Raw genomic sequence first — 23,884 nt, forward strand, 5'->3', positions numbered from 1 at the left:
ATCTAGTCTCTCTCGTTCAAAACAGAAGCACCACAACAACGCGGTCAGACTCCGGGCACCCAGACAGGAATGCCCTGGAAACAGGGCCCAAGTCAACTAGCTACTCCACACCCCCTCGCGCCCCGACTCCCATGCCGCGGCGCGACCCTTACCTGCGCTGGGGCCCCGCGGCACAGGGAGCGGGGCTCCGGCGCGGCTCTGCAGGCTGTGAAGCACCGGGGTCTCGAAGGGTCCGGCGGGCCAGGCGGGCGTCAGCGGTGCACCCACGTAGGGCGAGTAGGCGCTCGGGTGGTGGTGGTGATGGTGGTGGTACGTCCCGTTCAGCGGCCGCGCGGCCGACAGCGAGCCATATTGGTGCTCGCGGCCGCCCATGGCCGCCAGACTGCCGCCTCCACCGCTCACGCCGCCCGCGCCCCCGCCGCCGGCCGCCGCGTAGCCCCCCGGGTCCCGAGCCGCGCCGTTGGCAATGGGCGGGCTGGGCGAGTAGGGGAAGCGCGCCGAAACGTGCGCCGCGGCGGAGCTGGCGCTGCCGGGCCCCGCCGCCCCGCCGGCTGCCGCGCCGCCTCCGCTGCCGTACGGGGGGCTGTCGGCGGAGGCCTGGGGCCAGCCGGGGTGCGCGCCCGCGCCGCCCGCGTGATTGGCGGGCCCGCCGCCCGCCCCCTGGAGGTACGGCAGGCCGGGCAGCATGGAGCCCACGCGCGTAGTGGGAACGTAGACTGGGGAGCTCGCCGCGGCCGCGGCCGCAGCCGCGGCGGCCGCCGAGTGCACGAAGCCGCCGGGCGCGCCGTCGTAAGCGGCGGGCCCCTGGCTGGAGAGGGCGGCGAGGGTCTGGTACATCTCCTCGGGCTGCTCGGGGGCGAAAGGGCTCAGCTTGGCGCCGCGGCTGGACCACAGCAGCTTGCTGGCGGTCGCGGCCTGGTCGAGGTCAGTGAAGAGCAATAGGTCCTCCCAGCTCGACAGGGCGCCCCCGGGGCCAGAGATCCCCGGCGCCGAAGGTCCGTGGGGAGCCCCGAAGGGATGCGAGGCGTAGGGGCTAAGCAGCAGCGAGCGGGCCGTGGGTCCCGCCGCCGCCTCCGTGTCGAGCTGCGGTGTCCTGCAGTTGCTGGCGCCGCCGGGGCCGCGCTCCCCACCGCGAGAGCAGCAGGAGGAAGAAGAGGAGGAGATGGGGGAAGGCGGCGTAGAGGGCTCCCGCGCTGGAAAGGCTCCGGAGTCGCTGGCGTCCGCAGGCGCGGCCCCGAAGCGCTTCGGCAGGCACCAGCCGCCGTCAGTCAAGGCCATCCACGGTCCGGTGCCCTCCTAGCTGACTTCTAGCTCCTGAGACCGGATGGGGAGGGAGACAGGGTCGGGAGGAAAGATAAAAAAAGGAGTTATCCAAAGCTCAGGCTGCACGACATCTTACCTCCACTCGCCTCCCTGGCTAATGAGATTCCTCAGAGATCCCGTTTCTGCCCCGGGCTCAAGGGGTGGGTAAGGAGAGGGGCAAGGGGCCTGCGCAGCCGCCACAGGATCTTCCCAGGACCCGGATACAAGCTCTCCCTCACCCGCACGGCTCGGGTCCCTTCGCGCTCCCTTCCCACCCCCTCCGCATCATCCTTCATCAGCGCGAGCGCCAGACCCCAAGGGTGACTGCGAGGCTGGCCGAGGTTTTCCTTCCGCCCCGAAGTGGCTCCCTCCTGGCTGATGGCACACAAAGGAACTTTTTAAGTAGCCGTGCGTGTCGGCGCTGCCTTATCATTCCTCCGTACGGGGGTCGCTCGCCCGGAATGCCTCAATATGAGAGCTGCCCGCGTGAAAATCATTAGCACAGGGAAGGCAACCTGTTCCCGAAAACGAAACCGCCGCGTTCTCCCATACTGGCTTTCCCAGAGCTTCCCGGACTGCGCTGACGAGACAGAACGCGAGCCCCAGAGAGAAATGCAACCCAGCCCTGGAAGGTGGGGCCGCAGGGCGGAGATCGCAGTCTCGGACCTTCGGGACATAGGCAGTTCGGGGTGCGTGCGGGGCCGGAGTCTCCTGCCCAACCCGCGTCCCCGCGGCGCCGCACACCTTAAGACACCGCTCGCCTCTGCAGCCACCAGCGCGTGCGCTCACGCCGGCCGCGCCACGCCGGCCAGACCACCCCGGCCCACCCCGCGGTCATCCCCAGCCGCGGAAAGGCCAGACCGTTCCGGAATCGGACGTAGCGGGGTGGAGCGGAGCGCAGAGAAAAGGAGGGGGAAATGTAAGGGGGGACGCGAGACCGCCCCGGAGCCGAGGCCACCCCAAAGGGGAGAGCAGGAAGAATGACAGGGAGACAAGGAGGGGGTGGAGGAGGGAGGCGAAATACAGCCGGACTGGCCTTCTCGGGGCTGCTTTTCCAAATCGCCTGGGCTCATCGGAGATAACCATACTAAAATTAATACCCACACACAGACCGGGACTAGATAGCAGGAAAGAAGTCTCTGCCCGCCTGACTGCCGGCTCCCGCCCCTTTGCGCCAAGATAACTCGGAGATAAGGCTGCGCGCAGATAAGCGCTTCGGGGAGAGAAAAAGACACCATAAGTCGGTCCGCGGTGTCCCGGGAACCTGGGTGCCTGCTGGGAGTGGAGAAGGTAGAAACCCTCGGAGCCGATCGCGGCCCGCAGAGGGCCGGAGAGCCGAGGCCGACGGGCCAGCGACGGGTGGGGGGTGCAGAGGAGGAAAGAGGAGAGATCGTGCAAGAGAGGAAGCAGCCGAACCTCGGGTGGGCGCTGCGCATGGAGAACAGCCGTGGCGGAGGGGGCTCCAGAGCGCTGAGAGAGGCCGAGGGCGCCGGCAGGCGAGCGCGAGTCCGGGGTCTGCGCGGTGTTGCTGGTGAATAAAAAGGAGAGAGGAGGCGCCTCTTACAGCTCTGCCGGAAAACTGCAGCCTGCGCTCCTGATTGGACTCACCGAGCCCTAAACAAACAGCGCTCGCCGAAGGGTGCCAGGCTGTGGGTCGGAACTGCGCTCTGCGAGCAGCTGGGCGCTGGAGGTGAAGAGGAGGAGGAAGAGGAGGAGGAGGGAGCTAGGGGAGGAGAGAAAAGAGGGTGGGGAGGAGACGGCGGGCGGCGGGGGGAGGGGAGCGCGCTGCCCGGGCAGACAATGAGCCCCGCGCAGCCTGCGGGTGTGGGCTAAGCCGCGAGCACCGTCCTGGGAGTAGGGGCGAGTCCGTCCAGGGGGCGCCGGGGGAGGGGCGGAGGTGGCAGAACGCCTGACCTGGCTGGCGACCCACACCCATTCCTCCTCCCCCAGTTACACGCGCGCTCAAGGGGGCGGGGGGGGGGCGGCGGTGGCGCTGGAGGAGTTGACCGTGCACAGCCCCACGCAGCCACCGCAGCGGGAGAGACGCGCCAGCTCCCTGGTCAGCGCGCCCCCCAGAATAAGGGGGGAAAGTGCTTTCCTCCGCTGGCCTTCCCCGCTCCTCCCTACACATTAAATGAGCTTTTAGCTCCGCAGTTGTGTGTGACCGACCTTAAACTTTCCCAACCTCTTCTCGAGACCCTGAGGCTCAGGTCGTGGTGGCCGTCGGGGGTCTCGTCTCCTGTGATCTAGGAAAAAAGGAACTCGAGTGCCCAGCTCCCTATCTCTGCCCTGCTTTTTAGAAATGTACTAAATTCCTGGGAAGTTTCGGGAGGTTCACGTCAGCCCTCCCCAGCTAAACTACGGGAACTTTGGGGGTCATGGTGTACGTAAAGGTTAGTCCATGAAGTGTGCAGAATGGAAAAGGGTTTCCACGCCGGTCACCCCCGGAGGTGCTCTCCAAGTTTTGGTATCCCGTTTGCTCTGAGCTTTCCCTGGAGAACTTCAGGTAAGTATCAGATAAGTCGTTGGAAAGAGGAGGGGGTCACCTTCCCAGGTCCCAGCGCGAAATACCGCTTCCCCACCCCCATCCTCACATACACACCCCTTCTTCGCTCCCTCCAAATGGTTATCACAACTGTGTACAAACTGATACGGTCCTTAGCCAGCAAAGGGACTGGAAATGAACGTCGCGGGGTTATCAGCGCCGATCTGTCAGCGGGGAGTCGCGCGGCCGCAGGTTCGTCCGCGGCAGGAGCCGTGATATATGTCTCGCTCCCTTTCTCTCACAAAAAGGATTTCTTCCGACAGATGTGACCCCAGAAGACTGTCGAGAGAGAATTTTAACTAGGGCAGGAGCAGTTGTTTTGTGGCAATGGATTTTTACACTTTTTTTTTTAAGGTAAATCGAAGTAAATGATTTTCTAAAGGTCAGTCTCCCTGAAAGCGTTTGGGCTGTGTGTGTGTGCGTGCGTGCGTGCGTGTGTGTGTGTGTGTGTGTGTATGTTTCCAGTTGGGGAAGAGAGAGGAGCCTGAGCAGAGTTGAGCCGGGGTAGGTAGGGCCATAGTAAAATAGGGTTTCGAGAGATTGTGAGACCTCCTGGCTAAATGTATGTTTCCTCTCTATGTGACTGTGAGCTATGAACCTGTGAATCCTGGGGGACAAGGGGCCAGGGCCTGGCAGAGCGGGGGAGGAAAGAGTGGAATCGAGGAAGTCGGCGATTCTTTTTTTTTTTTTTCATTCTTCGTAGTAAATTGCTGCTAAACACTTTTGAATTTTAAATTGCTACCGAAAAGGTCCATAAACCGTTCTCATCCAATTTAGTCACTTTTATTACATTCCTCTTTGCCTCCCCCAATCACTGCGGCGGCTCCCAGTTTCAGCGTGGCCGCAATTCCGAAAAGACTGAAGGTAGAAAACTCTGGAACGGAGACTGGCGACTGGAGCAGGATCCAGGGGCTTTAAAATTTAACCTGAGTTCGATCGAATGCGTCTACCAAAGTAGATAACCCGGCGTCCGCCGTCCACTTAACTCCTACCAGGGCTTCCAATGCCTTTCTTTTGTTTTTTACGTGAGTTCCGATCAAATTTTTATGTAGACTGAGTTTTGCAGAAGCTCCTTTGTAAGCCGTTACAGAAAGGTTGTGGGCATTTGATTTCCTTTGAGTCCAACTGTTCTTAAATATTTCTGAGGTTTGCTCTCAAAAGCAAAGTTTTTTTTTTTTTAATTCATATCTCAATGAGGTGATTTCTAACGAAGACAAGTTAACAAATAAATAAGTCCATTGGCTGAGTTGGAGTCCGGGCTGTGAACGGCCTCCAAGCCTGAGCCCCGAGGAGAAAGAGCCCCCGGCGCGAACCTGATTCCTGCTGTGTGTGTGTTTCTTATATTTGCAATTACGTGGGTGACCGTGTGAATTTCCTTGGACAATAGTTGACCCCCAGGGACCGGCTTTTCCCGCCAATCCGCAGCAGCGGGGAGAGGGTGCGCTGGCCCCGGCACGGCTGAGACAGAGGTGAGCGGCGGGACGCAGACCAACTCCACAACGTGCGAGTTCTCAGGCTCGAGAAAGGACAAGGCATTTTACCCTCCAGATTCCCAATCAGTTTTGAACATTGCTTAAAACAAAGGTGGGGGCAGGGAAGTCATTGTTTGCTCTTTTGCAGGGTCACAAGTTGTTTTCTGGTTTTTTAGACTGGTCTTGTTTCTCTTGTCAGTTAACAGAGAAATAAAACAAAACTGACCCGTGGAGTTTATTCAGACAGAATGCCAGGTTGCCTGACTGTTCCAGTTTGCAGTTTTCCCAACGCATCGCCTTTGGCCTTGGGGACAACACCCCCGGGGCCCCGGGGAGCGGCACATTTTCAAAGCCACCCCCCAGGGACCTGAGGCCCGGCGCTCTGAGCTTCCTCTGAGCGCCCCAGCTGGTCCGGGAAGGCCGGAGGGATTAGGGGGGCGCAGAGGAAGAAGTGCACCCCAAGAGCTGGCGATGGTCCCCACAGTGCTTCAGGTAGACGGTCATGCTCTTAGAAGTTTTCTTCGTGTTTCCTTTCCTTTCTTTTTTTCCATTTCTTTCCCTAACGCCTCTCTCTTTTTGGTGGATTTGCTAATCTGGAACGAAATTGTTTCTCTCGGGACTGTTGAGACCCAAGGAGTAGCCCCTCCGGAGCGATCCTGCCTCCGCGAGCGGCCCTCCTCACCCTCGGAGGGGGGCGGGGTGCCTCCCGGGCGAGGCCTGTCCCCAGGGCTGATTTATTTGGGCCGCGCGCACCACCCCGCTCTTGGCGACTCGAATCCAGCCCGAACCCAGCCGCCAATAGGGCAGGGGGCGGGTGCCTGGCAGCCAAACTGGAAGGGTGTTTGGGAGCCCAGTTGTGCGCCGCTTCTGGACGAGCCGCGAGGCCCCGACGAGGACCCGCGTCTTCCGAGGATCCGCCTTTACGCCCGCAAACTTAAGCTCATCCTCTTATCATTTCACCAAGCTCCTGGGTGCTCCAGCGACGTTTCAGGAAGAAAAAGAATACATACGATTTCTGACTTTAAAGCATAGGTTTTAACTTGAGAGGGTTTTTTGTTGTTGTTTTTAACCAGATTTATGGGGCCTTCTCGCTTGTACCATATTTCTTCCCGTCCCGGGGACGCTTTGGCCAAAGGACACTGGGTCACCTCGGCGTCCTCCACGCCCGCCAGCGCCCGGGCCCACTAGCCGGGTCGGGGCGGCGGGTTCTCCGATTCAACTCGGTGGCTGTCACTCCGACGCAGGCCATCGCCCAGGGCCCTGACAGTTGTTGGAGGGAAGGGGGGGGGGCGTTGTCGTTGTTTTGTTTTTTAATTCTCGAAAATCCCAAAATACTCCTTAGAAATGTCAGGTGGTGACGGCGGAAGCGCGGGACGTGCGCAGCCTAGAGGTCGCCCCAACCGCGTGCCCCGGCTCCCCGCCCCCTGCCCGCCGCTGGTCCCCGGACTCAGGAAGGCGCAGCGCCCACGCCGGACCCCGGCCGGCCGCGATCGCGGCCCCGCGGCCCCGCATCCCCGCGCCGACCCCGCGCGCCGCCGGCGGCCGCCAGCGCGGCGCGGAGGTGGGCTCGCGGCGGCGGCGCGCGAAAGGTCACCGCGGTGGCATTCCTCTCCGCGCGCTGTTTACGTGACTTAATGTACTTCATCCGCTGCGGGTAAGTTAGGGCCGCGATAAGGGGGCGGCCGGAGGAGGGTCGCTGTAAAAGCCCCACGCTGGGCGCCTTCCAGCCCTCCCCTCATCCATTAACCTTTTTACTTTCTTCTTCCCTCTCTCTTTTAAAGCTTGTTATCTAGGCCACCCAATGACCGACGAAAGATTTTGCCTCCCTGCTTCTCCCAAGGCCGCTTTAAACCAAATAAATTTAGCTATTAAGGGCCAAGATGTCTGACAAAAGATCGAAAGGTGTCTTTCCGTGATCGCTTAAAGAAGCGAAGGGGAAGCTTGTGGCTCTCGGATCCCGATAAGACATTCCACACCGGCGCCGGCCTCCCTCCCCGAGGCCTGCTTGCGTCCCGACACGCTGAGAACCCCACTTGGTGGCCCCGATCTCGGATGGCCGCCAAGTGGGGAGTGCCAAGCCCCGGGGTCCCGGGAGCCGGGGACTTCAGGCCGGAGCTGGACTCCCCAAACAGCCCCCCTGCACTAGGCAGAAAAACTAAACCGAACTCAGTGGGACCCAAATTACCTCCCATTTGGATTATTTTCTGATACTGAGTAATACTACAAAGCCAAACCACTCCTAACCTCGTGCCCCGCTCCCCGCGGTTTGCCGAGCTAGGGGCAGTGTTACTCCCCATCTCTGGTCGTCCGAAGCAGACCTTTTGAACCCCAGTCAAAACGTGGTGGGTGGAAGGAACCCGGTGTCGGGATCATACAGGCTAATGGGGAGGGTGTGGACCCGCAGAATAACAGTGTCCAGGTTGGAGGCAGCAGTCCAGATACTCAGCCATCCTCAGGTTGAGTTTGGTTATGAAGTGTGGTATTTACTATTAGTACTATTAATTACTACGGGCTTCACTACATAAAGCCTCGGCTGCCAGCTGGGCTGAGGCCCTGACCCTGGAGTAATCCCTTCCCTCTCACCAAAGGTGAAGCAAAAAATAATCCAGTTTCCTGATCCAGGACTGAGAAGTGGGCTTGGGGAGTCAGATGCCATGTTTTCCGTTTCCTGCACAGAGCTGCTGCTTCTCCCCTTAAGGAGATGGAACATCCTCCATACTCCAGGCCCACTTAAGCCTTTTCTACCACTTTGAAATACGGCAGGATAAGAAACTGGGGGTAACAGTTGAGAGCACTCTTAGCTTCGCTGCTGTGGGGCTTCTGCCCACATCTTCTGCCTTTCCCATCTGTTCTTCTCTGGCAACATCAGAGACAGGACTCTGAATCCCAAAAGGCAATCCAGTATCTTCAGCGTCTGTCTGTCCTCTCATGCTGGGCCCCAGAAGTTAAAAATGTCTTTCTTCTCACTTCTCCCTCCAAATAAGGTGAAGTCCCAAATCATTCACCTTATCTAATCCTAACCTCTTACCCAGCCTCTGGAGGTGAGAGAAATCAGAGCATCAGAGGGAAAGGGACCATTTATGCTCTCAATAAGGTGAGAGAGATGCAGAAATTTCCATCCCACTAGACAGGCAAAACCTGGGCTTTCTCTGGGCTTTGCAGGTATCACTAAGTGTTTAGGCAATGCCCATTCCAGGGTCAGGGTGCAGATGCCACCGCCCCAGAGCTGTCTCAGCTCAGAGACCTTTGTGACTGGTTTCCTAGTGGGGCAGGGGGCATTGGGGAAGCAGAAAAAAATGAGATGATAGGCTTTAGCTGTTTGCTAAGTGACTAATGTCCTCCTTGAATCAATTAAAGAAAAAAAGTGCCCAAGAAATTTAAAAAAAAAAAACTTACTGCATTTGCCACCCAGAAATATGACCTCTCCAGCTGTGTTGCAAATATGCAGAGAATTAAGACCAAAAGGCTGTCTACTTACATGCAGTCCTCCAGTTTCCTGCACTTGCGCGACAGTACTGAGTATGCACTGCACAAAGAAGAACTAGAAGAGGTAGCTACTAGTTTTGAAGTGTTTACAGTCTGAAAGGTTTGCAGTTCTGTAGAGCCGGTTAGGCAAAGCACCACAGACAACTTTCAAGATGGAGGGAGATGTCTGAGTCTTTTTTCTTTCTCTAGAAAAGTACCCATGCTCGGATTTTCTTCTAGGCTTCACAATGAGCTTATTAAAACGGGAGGGTGGTGTTCTAGCTCAAACACTAGGGAATTCCTAGGAGCCCAGACTCTGGGCCAGCCTTCCTGGGTTTGAATCATGACCCCTCCCCTTCCTAGCTGAGTGACCAAGACAAATTGCCTAACCTCTCTGCTTCAGTTTCCTCATCTTTAAAATGGGGTTGATAAAAGTACCTCCCTTACAGGATCATTGAGAGGATTAAAAGATGTCTTATGTATCAAGGGCTAAGAGTAACCAGCATACGGTAAGCACTGTGTAAGCATGACCTGTTTTTACCAATATCTATATTGTAATAGACTTACACCTACTACATCAGATTTCAATTTTTTGGGAGACCCACCTATCCCCCAGAGTTAAATTAACTCCCAGGAAAGAACTTCTTTGAGCACTCATTCAACTTTGAGACCTGCCATTCACCAGAGGTCTTGGGCTTTTTCTATGTACCAGCAGTGAGGACTTTATTTATCGCATTATGGTAGGAAAGGGTGATGGGGTAGACAATCGTAGATCTACTTTTGTTGGTTCCTTTGAAGAGGAAAAATTCCTTGTTCCCTTTGCAAATGCCAGCAGCAGACTACAGGACAAAGATAACAATCTTAAGGTTTGTCCTCTGCTCTGAGAAAAGAACTCCAGTCCTCAGAAGCACCCCCCTCCCTGGAAGCTTCTTTCTGGCAGGAGATAGGAGTGAATGAACAGATGGGGCCATGAAGGCGGGCAACCTTGAGGACTGGCGTTAGATATAAGGGAGAAAAAAGAATTAACTAAATTGACCTGGTCATCTCACTACTCTCATGCTTTTTGCCTTTCAATTTGGCATTGCTGTTTATGCAGGAGACTTATTCTACATTAATCACATTTTGTTAAGGAACTTAAAAATAAATAAATAAAGATCTGTGAGAAGCTAGGGGACCCAATATTGATAGAAGAAAATCTAGACCATTCCAGACTTTTTCCAATTGATTTTCTTTCTTTCTTTCTTTTTCTTATAGCATCCCATCTTCTAAAACAAGATCTAAACTGCAATAACGAAAACTTAAAAAGAATCCATGGGACATAACAAAGAATACTGTTCTCTAGATAAAATGATGGGGAAAGAGCTTTGTTTTTCAGGAGGCAGAGTCTGGAGGGATCATAAAAGTCTCCCACACTGTGCAGGTTTCCAGCCACGTTTGTGCCCAGAGCCTGTTTTTCTCTTTCTCTGACAGTCGTGATCTTCTCTCTATTTGATTTACTGAGTGCTGTCATTTCTCTGCTCTTTACTTTCACAATCACACATTCAAACCTGATAAAGTTCAAGACCCTGAATACTTGCAGCTTTCCCAGATTTACAGTCCTGTTGCCCCCCACCCCAGCCAGTGGTCCCCCGGCTGATTGAATCCTCATGGACAAAAGCCATGGGGGATCAGCAAAAAGCCAGCAGGTCCACGAGGGCTGGATCTCCAGAGAACGATATCCCCCATGTCAACTCTGTTAGTCAAAGCGAACCTTGGTAGCTTCCTCCCCCTAAAAAGAGATGTCAACATTCTCTCATTTTAGTTCCAACTTCCAGTTTGTAACCTGCCTGTGGGCAGGGACAGGCACGGTAACTTGCAAATTTTACAGTTGGTGAGAACTGGTCAGCTTACATGATTTTCCTGGATCTACTAAACAGCCTTGTGATCGAGGGCAAGCCACGTAACCTCTCAGTGCCTCAGTTGCTCCATCCATAAAATGGTAGAAATATTACTTTCTATAAACATTAATCACAAACCAATGACTTGAGTCCTCCTCTCTGTGTGTAGCTCTGTCAGGGCCCCAGTAAGACCACGAACACCTGTCTGATCTGGTTGTTTGGATTCTCCCAGGTTAAATACAAACCTAGAAGTTAATCTAAGTACTGTACCAATGGGCTAAACAAAAGGAATGATTTATCTCCAAAGACTGATCAGTTAAATTAGGCTCAAGTTTTCAAACCGCTGAAATGTCTTATGATGGAAGATGCTATCTAAATAATCTATTCTTTGCCTATAAATATGTCATAAGTCAACTAAATCACAGAACAGTGACAAAAAGCCATCAGTGACCATGAATATCCTTATTTCCAGTATGGTGACTATATGGGGACTTCATATTTATGACATAAGTAATTATTTTACATGATTTAATATTTTCATTTATGTTGAACTATCAGAATTTTCTGAGTAAGGTAAGCAGAGATTTAAGTAGGTTTTTTTTTTAAATCACTGTTCCAAATCCATGAATTAAAAAGATGTGATTTCCCCCTCCCCTTTTTTTTTCATATTCTAGAAAGCTAAACTGTCATAATATCTAAGAGGAAAATTGTATTCACCTGTTAGGAAAGAAGGTGAATTATTGCCTACCTTCTTCAGAAGGAATATTTTTAACTTAACCAATCAGGAAACACCGATTGGAGTATATTACGATGTTGCTTTTTCTCCTGACCATAACAATGTTTACTTCTACAGAGGTGAATAAAAATAGAAACTTGACTTAGTGGATATCAAATAACTTTTTCTGGCTCCTCCTGTGCTAGGTGACTACTCTGTTTATAATCCCACAAATTAAAGACATGCAATTATCCAACAAAAACAGTGGGAATATTACGCCATTTTTTAAAAGACTGACTACCACATAGCCGGTGCCCAGCCAGCTCTAGCCAAAAACCACAGTATGGACCCATAAATAAAGCTGTCAGCCTTTGCATTTCAAAGGCACCTTTCTGTAGAGAGCTCGGCTTGTGGTGAATAGAAAAGGGCCTACCCAGTGGTTGAGCTGGTGGGCCGGCAGCAGAATCCGTCCACACCTCAGTACTGTGGCTAGATTAAGCTCTTGCATGGAGGTTGAGAGCTGGGGGTCTGGGTTCGAATCCCAGCTCTGCAGCTCACTCTCTATGTCCTTATGCAAGCTATTTAATCCCTCTACTTGTCATTTTCGTCATCTGTAAAAAAAAAGGGGTGGTAAGAACAGTAGCCTCCTCAAAGAGTTTTTATGAAGTCTCAATGAGTTAATATTTATCAAATGCTTAGAAGAGTGTCTGGCTCAACATGAAGACTATTTGAACCATTTGATAAACAAGGAAAAACACAAACTTCTATTTCAGGCTGCCTTCCTAGAGGAAGAGAGATGAGGGGGGAAGGGAGGACGCCCCAAGTCCTCAAAAAAGTTAGGTAGGAAGGCAAAGGCATAAAGAAAAGATATGAGAAGAAGTCTTTAAGAATGTCAGATATTTCCTACTGGGGATTATTTAAGGTCATAAACTCACCCTTTCTGTGTATAAAACCTTCCAACGTGCTGTCTTTACAATGACAAATGTGCCAATACCTTGATCAGTGAATGGAGTCATAAGGTCTTGCCCAGCATATCGTGTTTATATCAGAGGCAAAAGTGAAGGTTGCAGAGGCAATAAAACTCTCAGGGTGCAAATATTTTAACACCTCACACATGTAAAGATTCTTCTTTCTGGCACATGGGTAAATTTTCTCACTTGAAGAAGCCCCGCGTGATGGCTAGAACTTGGCGCTGGGGTTGCAGCACCAATTCTGTCCTCGTGAGCTCCCCAAGTGTCCACAGTCACAACTGGTATGACTCTAATGGCCATGAGATCCATCCTAAAACCAACGAAGGCTAACACGTGTTTCTCCACCACACAATGGCCCTCTTCTTTCTTCACTCACCCCACCACGTTCTCACGATTATGGCTGCCTTCCTGATGCTCAGGCAGCACTGTGGTCACTGGGACATGAGGTGGGTCATAGGTGGGTCATCTTTACTGCGTCCCTGTGCTCCCCTGGTCTTCAACACCTGGGGGCTCGGATCACGTCTTGCTCATCTTTGTATCCTCATGGACACACGCAGTGTCTGGCCAGACTCTTGAGTGTGATCATTTTGAAAGTTTTAAGATACCACGCTCCAAGCCCAAACATGAGTTCCAACATTATTAGTATCAGACTTTTCTACACTAGAGATAATTATCTCTTTATTTGAAGTTTTAAAATTCACTCTTTTCTCCTACATCCTCCCAAATAGAATTCTCAGCCAGAAGGTTTGAACGTCGACTTTTGGCGGGATTCTATATTGAATAGTGTTGATTATCAAATGATATCTTTATAAGCCACTTTCTGATCCAATAATCCTAATACAAACGAAACCTGACTGTAGCCTGTAGAAATTCGCTAATCCCAAGTACTGTATAGTTAGTTGGTCCTTAAAGGAGCTATTGAAAGGCTATTATTGCAGCAGACGTGTTCCTTTACTTCCCAGACTCTGTCTCAGTTTTTATGGACTTTATATTTCACTACGTTCTACTACTTCCGACTTCAAAATACTTTCCACATTTTTCTCTCTTAATTCAGCCACTTGAGAACATTATATTTTCTGTGTTCAGAATTCTATATTGGCCAATAATTTATTAAGCTAATTGAAAGCGCACTTTAAAAGAAGAATCAGGGCTTCCCTGGTAGCACAGTGGTTGAGAGTCCACCTGCCGATGCAGGGGACACGGGTTCGTGCCCCGGTCCGGGAACATCACACATGCCGTGGAGCGGCTGGGCCCGTGAGCCATGGCCACTGAGCCTGTGCGTCCGGAGCCTGTGCTCCGCAACGGGAGAGGCCACAACAGTGAGAGGCCCGCGTACCGCAAAAAAAAAAAAGAAGAATCAATGGCAAACAGTCAACAGCATCGCCAGCACCATGAACGTGAAGCGGAGGTGCAAATTCCGTTTTGAGTCCCGGCCACATACTCCTCTTTTGTTTCCATCATTCTAACATTAAGGAACAGATGTCAGTCCTGAGAGCAACTGCCTTTTGCCAGTAGGTATAACAAAGGAACAGATTTATAACTGGCACCTACCAAAAATACAATAGGATAAGGTCACACCAAAAAAAGTTAAACAGCACAAGAGAAACAAGGTCCCTTCTGAAGGATTCATTTGAATACAATGTCAAGTTCCTGTCACTTACATTTTCCACTGTGTGGTCAGGGCAGTGCAGATAGCTTTTCAGCTGTGGGGACTTGCCTGATGTGAGAGCGGGTGCCCTATCTGGAGAAAACCAGCCATCAACTGCACCACGGTCCTCCCTCCCTGGAAGCACCCAAATACATGGCAAACAGGGCAAGACATGCTAAGGACATGCAGTTCAAACATTCTCACACAACACCACAAAATACAGAGCACCTTACAAGAATACCGTCGATGAAGTTCCTGCCCTACAGAATCCTTTTTTAAAGAATTGTCACCATAAGATATCCTACCTAATTAGAAGCCCCCCAGTGAGATTCATAGCACAGTCCCGGACCCACATCAGATCAACTCTACGTCTTCTGTAACCATCAAGAGCAAACATCAGTATCATATTTTCTCATATTTCCTTCATCTCTCGCACTGATGCAGGGACTGTAGGCTGGCCGTGATGAAGAGGCCAGAAAAGAATTGTCTCTCTCTTCCTCCCTCCATGTACCAAACCAGGGGTTCACTGAATCTGTATTAGTTCTGGACATAAACCTAAGGAACTCATTCAAGAAAAGCAGCATCCAAACAGCTACTCTTTTGCCTACGGAGCAACTGCCAGGCGCACACAGGGGTCCTGTGGAGACTTCTTTGTAGGTGACCAAACAATGAGCAACAACAGGGCAGAGAATGGGGATTGATGTGGAGGGAAGAGCTGTTCCAGTCCACACCCTCTGAACCTCAAGAAGGAAAATGAGATCTATTAAATCGAGATAGATAGGGAAAGCCCAAGGCAAAGCTACGAAATACGTCAGATTGTCTTTCAAAGGTCTCTTGTTCCCCTATCCAGTGCTGTGTCGCCAACAGGGACAGTCATCAGTTACCTCACATTCAATCCTTCCATTCTTCCCTTTCCCAACAGCCCGCCCCAAACAGGTAGACACCAGGCTGATCTAAGTAAGGCTACTGGGATAACCAGGCCATCAGAGGTGATACACTCTTGTTTCAGCGGAGACTTTGTATAGTATGGTTTCTAAAAGGTGTGACTGGTGGAATTTCAGACTCCTTGGCAGTCTCGTGGGAGAGATTTGGGGGGACGAGTCTCTTGGTAACCTTTAATTCAGGTAGGCCGTCTCTTGCCACCCCTATATGCAAAGTAAGTTTTATCCAATCACGATTCCAAGCATGGATCCTTTCACTTCAAGGCACTCTCTCTGCTTACTTGACCAATTGTTTTTCAATCTATAACTTAAGTGTTGAGGCCAAAGCATTACGAACCGTTGCATTTTTGTGTTGAAACCATCTAAAGATGACAGATATCTCTGCTCTTAGAAAAAGTCCCTGCTTTGACTAACCCATGGGTAGAGAAGGAGAAAATTACTATTTGCTTTTGCTTAGAAATACGAACCTGTTTGGATCTCTCAAGTTTCCATAAATCTGACAGCTCAAAAAATGAGTTTACTGTAGGAAATAAGGTTTATAAGTATTCAGAGGCAAGATATGAGCTCTGTGCTAGAATTTCAAAACTGGTTAAAATAATGACGGCAAATCCTCAACTGCTGTGAAAACAAACAAGATACAGCTTGCTGAACGGCAAATGAACAATTGGCAGATGTCATATTATTCAAGAATGCTGCCCTGTTACAAGAAGTCACTTTTTTTTTTTTTAAATAAATTTATTTATTTATTTTTGGCTGTATTGGGTCTTCGTTTCTGTGCGAGGGCTTTCTCTAGTTGTGGCAAGCAGGGGCCACTCTTCATCGCGGTGCGCGGGCCTCTCACTGTCGCGGCCTCTCTTGTTGCGGAGCACAGGCTCCAGACGCGCAGACTCAGTCGTTGTGGCTCATGGGCCCAGTTGCTCCACGACATGTGGGATCTTCCCAGACCAGGGCTCGAACCCGTATCCCCTGCATTGGCAGGCAGATTCTCAACCAATCCGCCACCAGGGAAGCCCAAAAGCTCACTTTTACTTACTTTCTCACCCTTGTGAGAAACCTGAGACCCAGATGATTCCCAAAAGTTCATTTGTAAGTTGCTTCCAAGAAGTTGGAGCAGATTTTCTTATAGAAATAATGTGATAAATGATGGTTAGAGCTCAAAATACCACCCCTCCCTTCATCATTATACAGTATTGTAGACATGAGCATTGTTTTCTAGTATTGTTCACTGCAAGTATATACCATTTAATCTACATTCCTGGTTAATATGAGCAATTGGCTGCCATTCATAACATGTCAGAAGGAAGACACAGCCCCTAGAGATGGACCATATGATGCCTAGATACGAGACACCCCCAACCCTCTGTAAAGGTCCCAAGACGCAGAAACTCTCCTCTAACTGGATTGAGCAGTGAGAACGGTCATGTGCTGATGTAACTGAAGTTCAGAGTCAGTTTAATCCAGGAGCTCCTGCCCCATTTCTCTGCCCCTCCCCCTGTATATGTCTCTCCCATTTGTTGACTTTATCTTGAGGTCACTTCTCTCAGGCGGCAAAAGGACTTCTTCTGGCATCCAGCAGAAGAGGAAGAAAGCCCTGGTCACAGGATTCTAAGCAGGAGTCCTGAAATTCACTTTGATTGGACCCTGTAAGTCATATGCAACCCTGAACCACTGACCTTAGCTGGGGAATGGAATGGGCTGATTGGGTTAAGACGATCAAGAGTTAAGGTTGAGATCATCTCCCCTCAAAGTACACGGGTGATGATGTAAACGAAAATGAAAACGTGCGCCCACTGAGCTGGAGGAAGGGGAGAAATGGATAGATAACCAACAATAGCCACTAAACCATCTTTCCCTGTTGACCCCAGCCCCTGCCACTGAAGGAACATGTTATATGGCATGGTGGAGCTAAGGAAGCTAGGTTAGCAGGGGCAGGCACACAAGTGTGGGGATCAGAGGAAGGAAATGGACACGTTCTGCTCTGTTCACTCCATCCTAGAGTACCCTCTACCCCCAACCTCCAGGAGCCCCATAGAACCCCACTCTGTCTCAGATCCCTGCTACTAGACCTTCACCCCACCTTATAACTTTAGGACCTACCACCACCACGAAAAAAGAAAATATCAGTAGAAAAATATATCTTTTCCTGCATCATTTAAAAGTGGCTACATGTCTTCCATCTTCCTCTTCATTCCACTTCCTTGTCAAAGGGAAACTCAAGGGCCCTAGGAATTCGACTCATGCTTTCTCCCCTGACAAAGTGGCTCTGGTACCCGCTGACTTCCCAGCATACTTTGAGACGAAACTGTGGTGGCTTTGAATCTACTCTTTAATCGTCTGTCTGTAGTCAATCACTCACTAAACACTGCAAGTTCAACCATGAGGCTGTCTAAAGAAATGTACAAAGAAAGTGGGATTAATACTGCTTTCCCAACTACCTCATATTAATAAAACTACATATATCCAGCTTTTGGCAGGGTACCCTCTTTTTGACTAACAGTGGGCACAGTGTTCATCCCTGAGCCATGAAGCTATAAAATATAATAAACAGGCTTGTGATTAGAAAATAGGCTGGAATTAAATTCACGACAATCAATGAAAACACAGAAGTAAAATAAAGAAAGGGTCAATTACTCAGGCTTCTCAGCAAAATTGCCCCACATAAAGATTGATTTCAATCTCACTCCCACTGTACTCCAAAAATCCCGCTTTCTAAAATGGTGGTTTCCCACTGCAGGACTGGCTCAGAGCCCAGGCCTGTATCTCTAGAGCTTTCCCCAGAGCTCCAAGTAATGCGGCCTTTGCTTGAATGGAAGTGGAAGGCTGGAAATAAATTGTCCCATGAAGTGTTAAGTGGAAAAGAGTTAAGCTATTGTATTGCGATAATAATAATTTAGCTGTTTGTAATGGCTCACGGTCATTTGAAATGCTGACTTAATAAAGAGACGGGCACGTGCTATATTTAGAAACTGACCATACCTGCCGTAGGTCCTGAGCAAAGCTGACACCTGCTCTGCAGTCTCAGAGGCGGAATATGCAGTCGCAGAAAAAGACAAGCACAAGAATGGAATTTTCTTTCTGATAATGGCACATAACTTTTGAAAGATTTGGCTTTTATTATATATCATTTTTGAAAATGAGGGTTTTGTTTCCGAATGAAACAAATATATTCCTCAGAGTAAAAGTAAATTTATTTTTAAGTATTCTCTCTTTTTGACTGATTCCTCTCCCAAATAGTTTCACCTTTTCACTAGCATGATTTTATCCTCTGTAAAGAGAAAATCACTTTTAATTTGGGGTCATGAATACAAGGACAACAATCAGTATAACAATATTGGTTGTTTTGTGTTATTATCGCTCAATTTGGGGTGTCATTGCCCCTTCGCTTTATTGCACAAGCTTTTTTTAAAAGGGCGAACTCTCTCTCCTCCATTTGGGTCGCGGTTTCCAGGAATGTTTTCCAAATTATCCACTCCCCTGTGATTTACCCTTCTCAGGGGCCCAGAGTTAAGTCTGGAGGAAAAGGTTAGTTCACTCTCATCACACTGGAGGCTGTTTAAATGGAAAGGAGTTTCGAAACCCTCATTTCTCAACTGTCAGCATTTAAAATATACGGGGCAGTCGCAAATGGACTTAAATGGACATAATCTTTTGGAAAGTAACATGATAATCAGCTTTAATAGCCAGAGAGTTTATTGTGCAACATTGCAACACTCCTGCCAATGGTGGCAAACTGTAAAGAATTTATATGACCCACAACAAGGAAGTGGTTAAACATGGCACATCCACACAATGGACCATTCTATTGCCATTAAAAACATGTTTTTGAAGAATATTTAGTAAATGGGAAAATGTTCATCTTTATGGCCTAGTCATCTCTGCGGCTAGTGAGATAGGGAAGCCTTTATGTTCTCTTTCGTGCGTGCGTGAGTTTCTCTATTTTACATGTATCTATAATGAGCATGCCTTGTTTTTGAAATAAGAAAAAAAATTCCAGGAATTCAGGAAGGCTGAGGCTGGGCCCTCATCCTGGGTGTGAAGTCTGGCTGTCACTGGGTCAGTGGATCAGGGAGCAATATTTATCCAGCGCCTACTTTGTACCAGGCACAGGGATGAATACTGGGGATACAAAAATGACAAAAATGAAATTAAACGATGCCAATCAGACGGAGTGGCTGGGCTGAGGCACTCGGAGTTCACGAGTCTTGATTATGTGAACAAATGCAGATGCTTGGTGTCCCCTTGGTCAACTCTAATTACTGGTACCCTAAGGATAAGAAGCTGGTGTAACAACAGCTGTCTTAGTAACTTTTTAAAATGCAAGATACCAGGACTTCCCTGGCAGTCCAGTGGTTAAGACTCCAAGATCTCGCTGTAGGGGCTTCCCTGGTGGCACAGTGGTTGAGAGTCCGCCTGCCAATGAAGGGGACACGGGTTCGTACCCCGGTCCGGGAGGATCCCACATGCCGCGGAGCGGCTGGGCCCGTGAGCCATGGCCGCTGAGCCTGCGCGTCCGGAGCCTGTGCTCTGCAACGGGAGAGGCCACAACAGTGAGAGGCCCGCATACTGCAAAAAAAAAAAAAAAAAAAAAAAAAAGATAAGAAAACAAGGTAACATAGGAAGTGAATATTTTTTAAAAAATCAGCTCATCTCCTACCTCCTTTATAATGAATGGGACTGTGCAATAAGAGTTGCCTTTCATATTAATGTAAGATATTGTCTAATTTTTTTTCCAGCCAAATTTTATTCGCTTTTTATTTATAGTAACTTGACTAATCCTGCACATCTAAGGAGTGGCCTAAAATGTGTATTTGATTCTAAAGAATACTTTTCCTACATCTTTGTGTTTGGATTCTTTGAAGAGTGGGAATCCTGCTACATATAGAAATGTTTAGTTAACTAGAACCTCTTAACCATTCTGGATAAACGGAAGATTTTGTATTGAGAATTTCAGGTCATCATGAAGAATTCAGCTTGAGATAAAAATAATTTTTGTAATTTATGTCTGCAAGAAGCTTCTGTTTAAATAACTATTGTTGCTTGCAAATAATAGGTTGGATTACAATGGGTGAAAATTTACATAATAATTAGCCAAAAGAATGATAGTCTTATTGATAATAATTTTGTTCAAAAGCAATATCTTTTCTTGAAGACATATCACGTTATCAAATACAAATAGAAGTAATGTAATTTTTAGACAGTCCCAGAGAGGAACTAAAAAACTCCAGGCACTGCGGCTATGTGATCTGGGGTGGAGTATCAACACTCTTAGGTTTCATTTTTCTCATCTGTAGAGTAGAAGTGGCAATGGCTACTTTCTTATTACTTTACAGCGATTATTTAAGGATAAACCATGTAGTAAAAAGTGCCTGTGATTCCTTCGCAGAATGATCTATAATTAGCTGAAACTCAGAAAATCAGGAGTGAGTGCAGATACATGAAGATGCCCCATCATCTCCAAGCCTTTGTCTGGGTACCTCCACCTTTGGCACTCCCCAGGTGTTTGGGTAAGAGGAACAACAAAATAAGCAGTAGGTAAATATTCTCTTTTTTTTGCTTGAACAAAAGTATAATCTAAGGCTGTATAGGTAAATATATATATATATATATATATAAAGCCTGCCCAAGGTAAATCACAGCTAATATTCATAGAAAGAATAATGAAAGTAGAAAATCACCATCTGGAAAACACCACAATAATAGGTTCAGGGATGAATCATCACTGAAAGCTAAAATTAGTGAAAGTATGATAAGAAACAAGATTTTTACATAGTCTCAAAGTAGATCCCTATAATATTTACTAAGGAAAAAACAGTAACTTTATGGTGGAAAAACCTGACAAAGACCACCTTAACTAGGTAATTAAAGTTATCCTTTCTTGTAATGAGGCAGATCTACATCACATGCCTCCCCACATAGCTGCTCTGAAAAGGACCCAACATCGCTCTGGTGGTACACAAAGATTCATGAGGAAATACAAGACGACTCAAATTGAGGGTCATTCTATTAAATAGTTGACCAGTACTTTTCAAAAGTGTCAAAGTTGTGAACAACAAAGAAGGATTGAGAACATGTTCTGGAGTAAAGGAGATTTAGGAGATGCAGACAGCTACTGCAACCTGTGATCCCTCATTGGATCTGAGACCAGAAACAAATGGTGAAAGTTGAATCAGGTCTGTAGATTTGATAAGAGTCATGCATCAGGGCTTCCCTGGTGGCGCAGTGGTTGAGAGTCCGCCTGCCGATGCAGGGGACACGGGTTCGTGCCCCGGTCCGGGAAGACCCCACATGCCGCGGAGCGGCTGGGCCCGTGAGCCATGGCTGCTGAGCCTGCGCGTCCAGAGCCTGTGCTCCGCAACGGGAGAGGCCACAACAGTGAGAGGCCCGCGTACCACAAAAAAAAAAAAAAAAAAAAAGTGTGATGCATCAAAGATAATTTTCCAATTTTGATCATTGTATTATGTAAAATGTTAACTTTGGGGGAATCTGGATGAAAGGGATACAGGAATTCATTGTTCTAATTTGGTGTTTTTTTCTTTTCTTTCTTTTTTTTTTTTTTTGGTACATCTGGAAAAAAAATGTCAAAGATAGGTAACTAGATAGAAATTTCTTAAAATTGTTTTTATGAGAGTGATACTCAGAGGAAATAAACAGAAATATGACTTGATGGGGACTTTCCTGATGGTCCAGGGGTTAAGACTCCGGGCTTCCATTGCAGGAGGCACAGGTTCCATCCTTGGTCAGGAAACTAAGATCCCGCATGCCATGTTGTGTGGCCAAAAAAAAGAAAAAAGAAAGACGACTTGATATACCATGTCAGGGTGTCTCAAAAGGCCCCTCTTAAGAATTATAGAGGGAGAAAATAATTTGAGAAGTCGTTTTCTTTTTCCCTTTGCCAAATATAGAATCATAGAATCTCAGTACTGGAAGGAACCTTAGGGAGAATATTGATAAGGAAGAAACTAGCCACAACCTTAACATCCAACAATAGGGGAATCATTTATTATGCTTCACACACTCCATGGACTTCTGCAGCCATTAAAAGTTATCCTTATGAGAAATCATGTAGCAAAATGGGAACATGTTTGAACTAAAATTTTATTCCTTTAAAAATCAGGATGCAGAGCTTCCCTGGTGGCTCAGTGGTTGAGAGTCCGCCTGCCAATGCAGGGGACGTGGGTTCGTGCCCCGGTCCGGGAAGATCCCACATGCCGCGGAGCGGCTGGGCCCGTGGGCCATGGACGCTGGGCGTGCGCGTCCGGAGCCTGTGCTCCGCAACGGGAGAGGCCACAGCGGTGAGAGGCCCGCGTACCGAAAAAAAAAAAAAAAATCAGGATGCAAATTATATGCACACTTTCTAAATCCAATACCTGAAGTATACATACATGAAGAAAGGCAAAGGAAATACGTGGTGAATTTTGTTAAGATGGTGGGATTGTGGGGAGAATTTTTTCTTTTCCTATTTTCCAAATTTCCATTTGATATTTTAAACATCAAATGTTTTTAAAAAGAAAAATCAGGGACTTCCCTGGTGGTGCAGTGGTTAAGAATCTGCCTGCCAACTCAGGGGACACGGGTTCAAACCCTGGTCCGGGAAGATCCCACATGCTGCAGAGCAACTAAGCCCGTGCGCCACAACTACTGAGCCTGCACTGTAGAGCCCGCAAGCCACAACTACTGAGCCCGAATGCCTAGAGCCTGTGCTCCGCAACAAGAGAAGCCACCGCAGTGAGAAACCCGCGCACCACAACAAAGAGTAGCCCCCTCTTGCAGCAACCAGAGAAAGCTCGCGTGCAGCAACAAAGACCCAATGCAGCCAAAAATAAATAAGTAAAATAAATTTATTTCAAAAAGAAGAAATAATGAAAGTTCTCCTAACTTTTAGCCAAAATTTAACCTCCTCTATGATAAATTCTAAATCTTCTTTCACACGACTGCCTTGCCTACACCCACTCAGCCATAGATACTGAGGACTTTCACACACATGCCAACCTGACCCAGACACTGGGCCATTCCCATGCGGGCAACCAGACTTCTTAAGCTCTTACTGCCCTGGATTTGATGCCAGATCTTGTATGTTTAGGAGATGAGTCCCGGAAAAGCCCGTGAGTGCAGCTTTAACATCGCTGAGTTTGCCCCAATTCACTAGGCTTTACCTTGGTTCCCCTTTGTCACTTTCATTCCCCTGTGGGGTTGAAGTTTCACTCGCCGGCTTGGCTGTTACTCTGACATCCTGCCTGGTCCTTGCCAGTGCCCCTCCTCCTCTGGGAGCTGAGCTCTAGTCCCATGTATTGGTTTGCTAACGCCACTGTCATAAAGCACCACAGGCTGAGTGGCTTAAACAACAGAAATACAGCTCTGGAGGCCGGAGGTCCAAGATCAAGGTGTCGGCAGCGTTGGTTCCTCCTGAGGGCCGCGATGGAGAGCTCTGGTCCAGGCCTCTCTCCCTGGCACCAAATCTCCACCTTTTCTTTTTGTCCTTCACATTGTCTTCCCTCTATATGTTTCTCTGTGTCCAAATTTCCCTCTTCTTAAAAAGATACTAGTCTTTGGATTAGGGTGAGCCCTAATCCAATATGCCCTCATTTGAACTTGATTACGTCTGCAAAGACCTTATTTCCAAATAAGGTCACATCCTGAGGTTCACTGAGGGTTGGACTTTTTTTTAACACATTCTTTTTTTTTAATTATTTTATTTTATTTATTTTTGGCTGTGTTGGGTCTTAGTTGCTTTGTGTGGGCTTCCTCTAGTTGCAGTGAGTGGGGGCTACTCTTCGTTGTGGTGTGTGGGCTTCCCATTGTGGTGGCTTCTCTTGTTGCGGAGCACGCGCTCTAGGCACGTGAGCTTCAGTAGTTGTGGCTCTTGGGCTCTAGAGCACAGGCTCAGTAGCTGTGGCACACGGGCTTAGTTGCTCCGCGGCATGTGGGATCTTCCCGGACCAGGGCTCGAA

At 48.9% G+C, this 23,884-nt stretch overlaps 1 protein-coding gene and 1 long non-coding RNA gene across 6 annotated transcripts in view; one reads left to right on the forward strand and one right to left on the reverse strand.

Moving 5' to 3' along the window:
- The window catches only part of GATA6 (GATA binding protein 6), a 30,240-nt gene extending 27,270 nt beyond the window's left edge, over positions 1-2,970 (reverse strand). For 3 of the 4 annotated variants that reach the window (XM_067699535.1, XM_067699533.1, XM_067699536.1), the window contains exons 1-2: positions 2,719-2,970; positions 153-1,314 (exon numbers count right to left, since the gene is read on the reverse strand). In XM_067699535.1, the coding sequence (XP_067555636.1) occupies positions 153-1,278 (1,126 nt within the window). In that variant the 5' untranslated portion in view covers positions 1,279-1,314; positions 2,719-2,970. Of the gene's footprint in view, positions 1-152; positions 1,315-2,046; positions 2,136-2,718 lie in introns of those variants that run through there. The other variant, XM_067699534.1, reaches the window with a different exon arrangement.
- Positions 2,971-5,692: 2,722 nt separating this feature from the next.
- Positions 5,693-23,884, forward strand: part of LOC137204126 (uncharacterized) — a 59,605-nt gene continuing 41,413 nt past the window's right edge. Inside the window, exons 1-2 of one of the 2 annotated variants that reach the window (XR_010933431.1) lie at positions 5,693-5,811; positions 6,662-6,973. This is a non-coding gene — a long non-coding RNA (uncharacterized lncRNA). Of the gene's footprint in view, positions 5,812-6,281; positions 6,352-6,661; positions 6,974-23,884 lie in introns of those variants that run through there. The other variant, XR_010933432.1, reaches the window with a different exon arrangement.

The sequence above is a fragment of the Pseudorca crassidens genome, chromosome 12, assembly GCF_039906515.1.
Source record: "Pseudorca crassidens isolate mPseCra1 chromosome 12, mPseCra1.hap1, whole genome shotgun sequence".
Lineage (NCBI taxonomy): Eukaryota > Metazoa > Chordata > Mammalia > Artiodactyla > Delphinidae > Pseudorca > Pseudorca crassidens.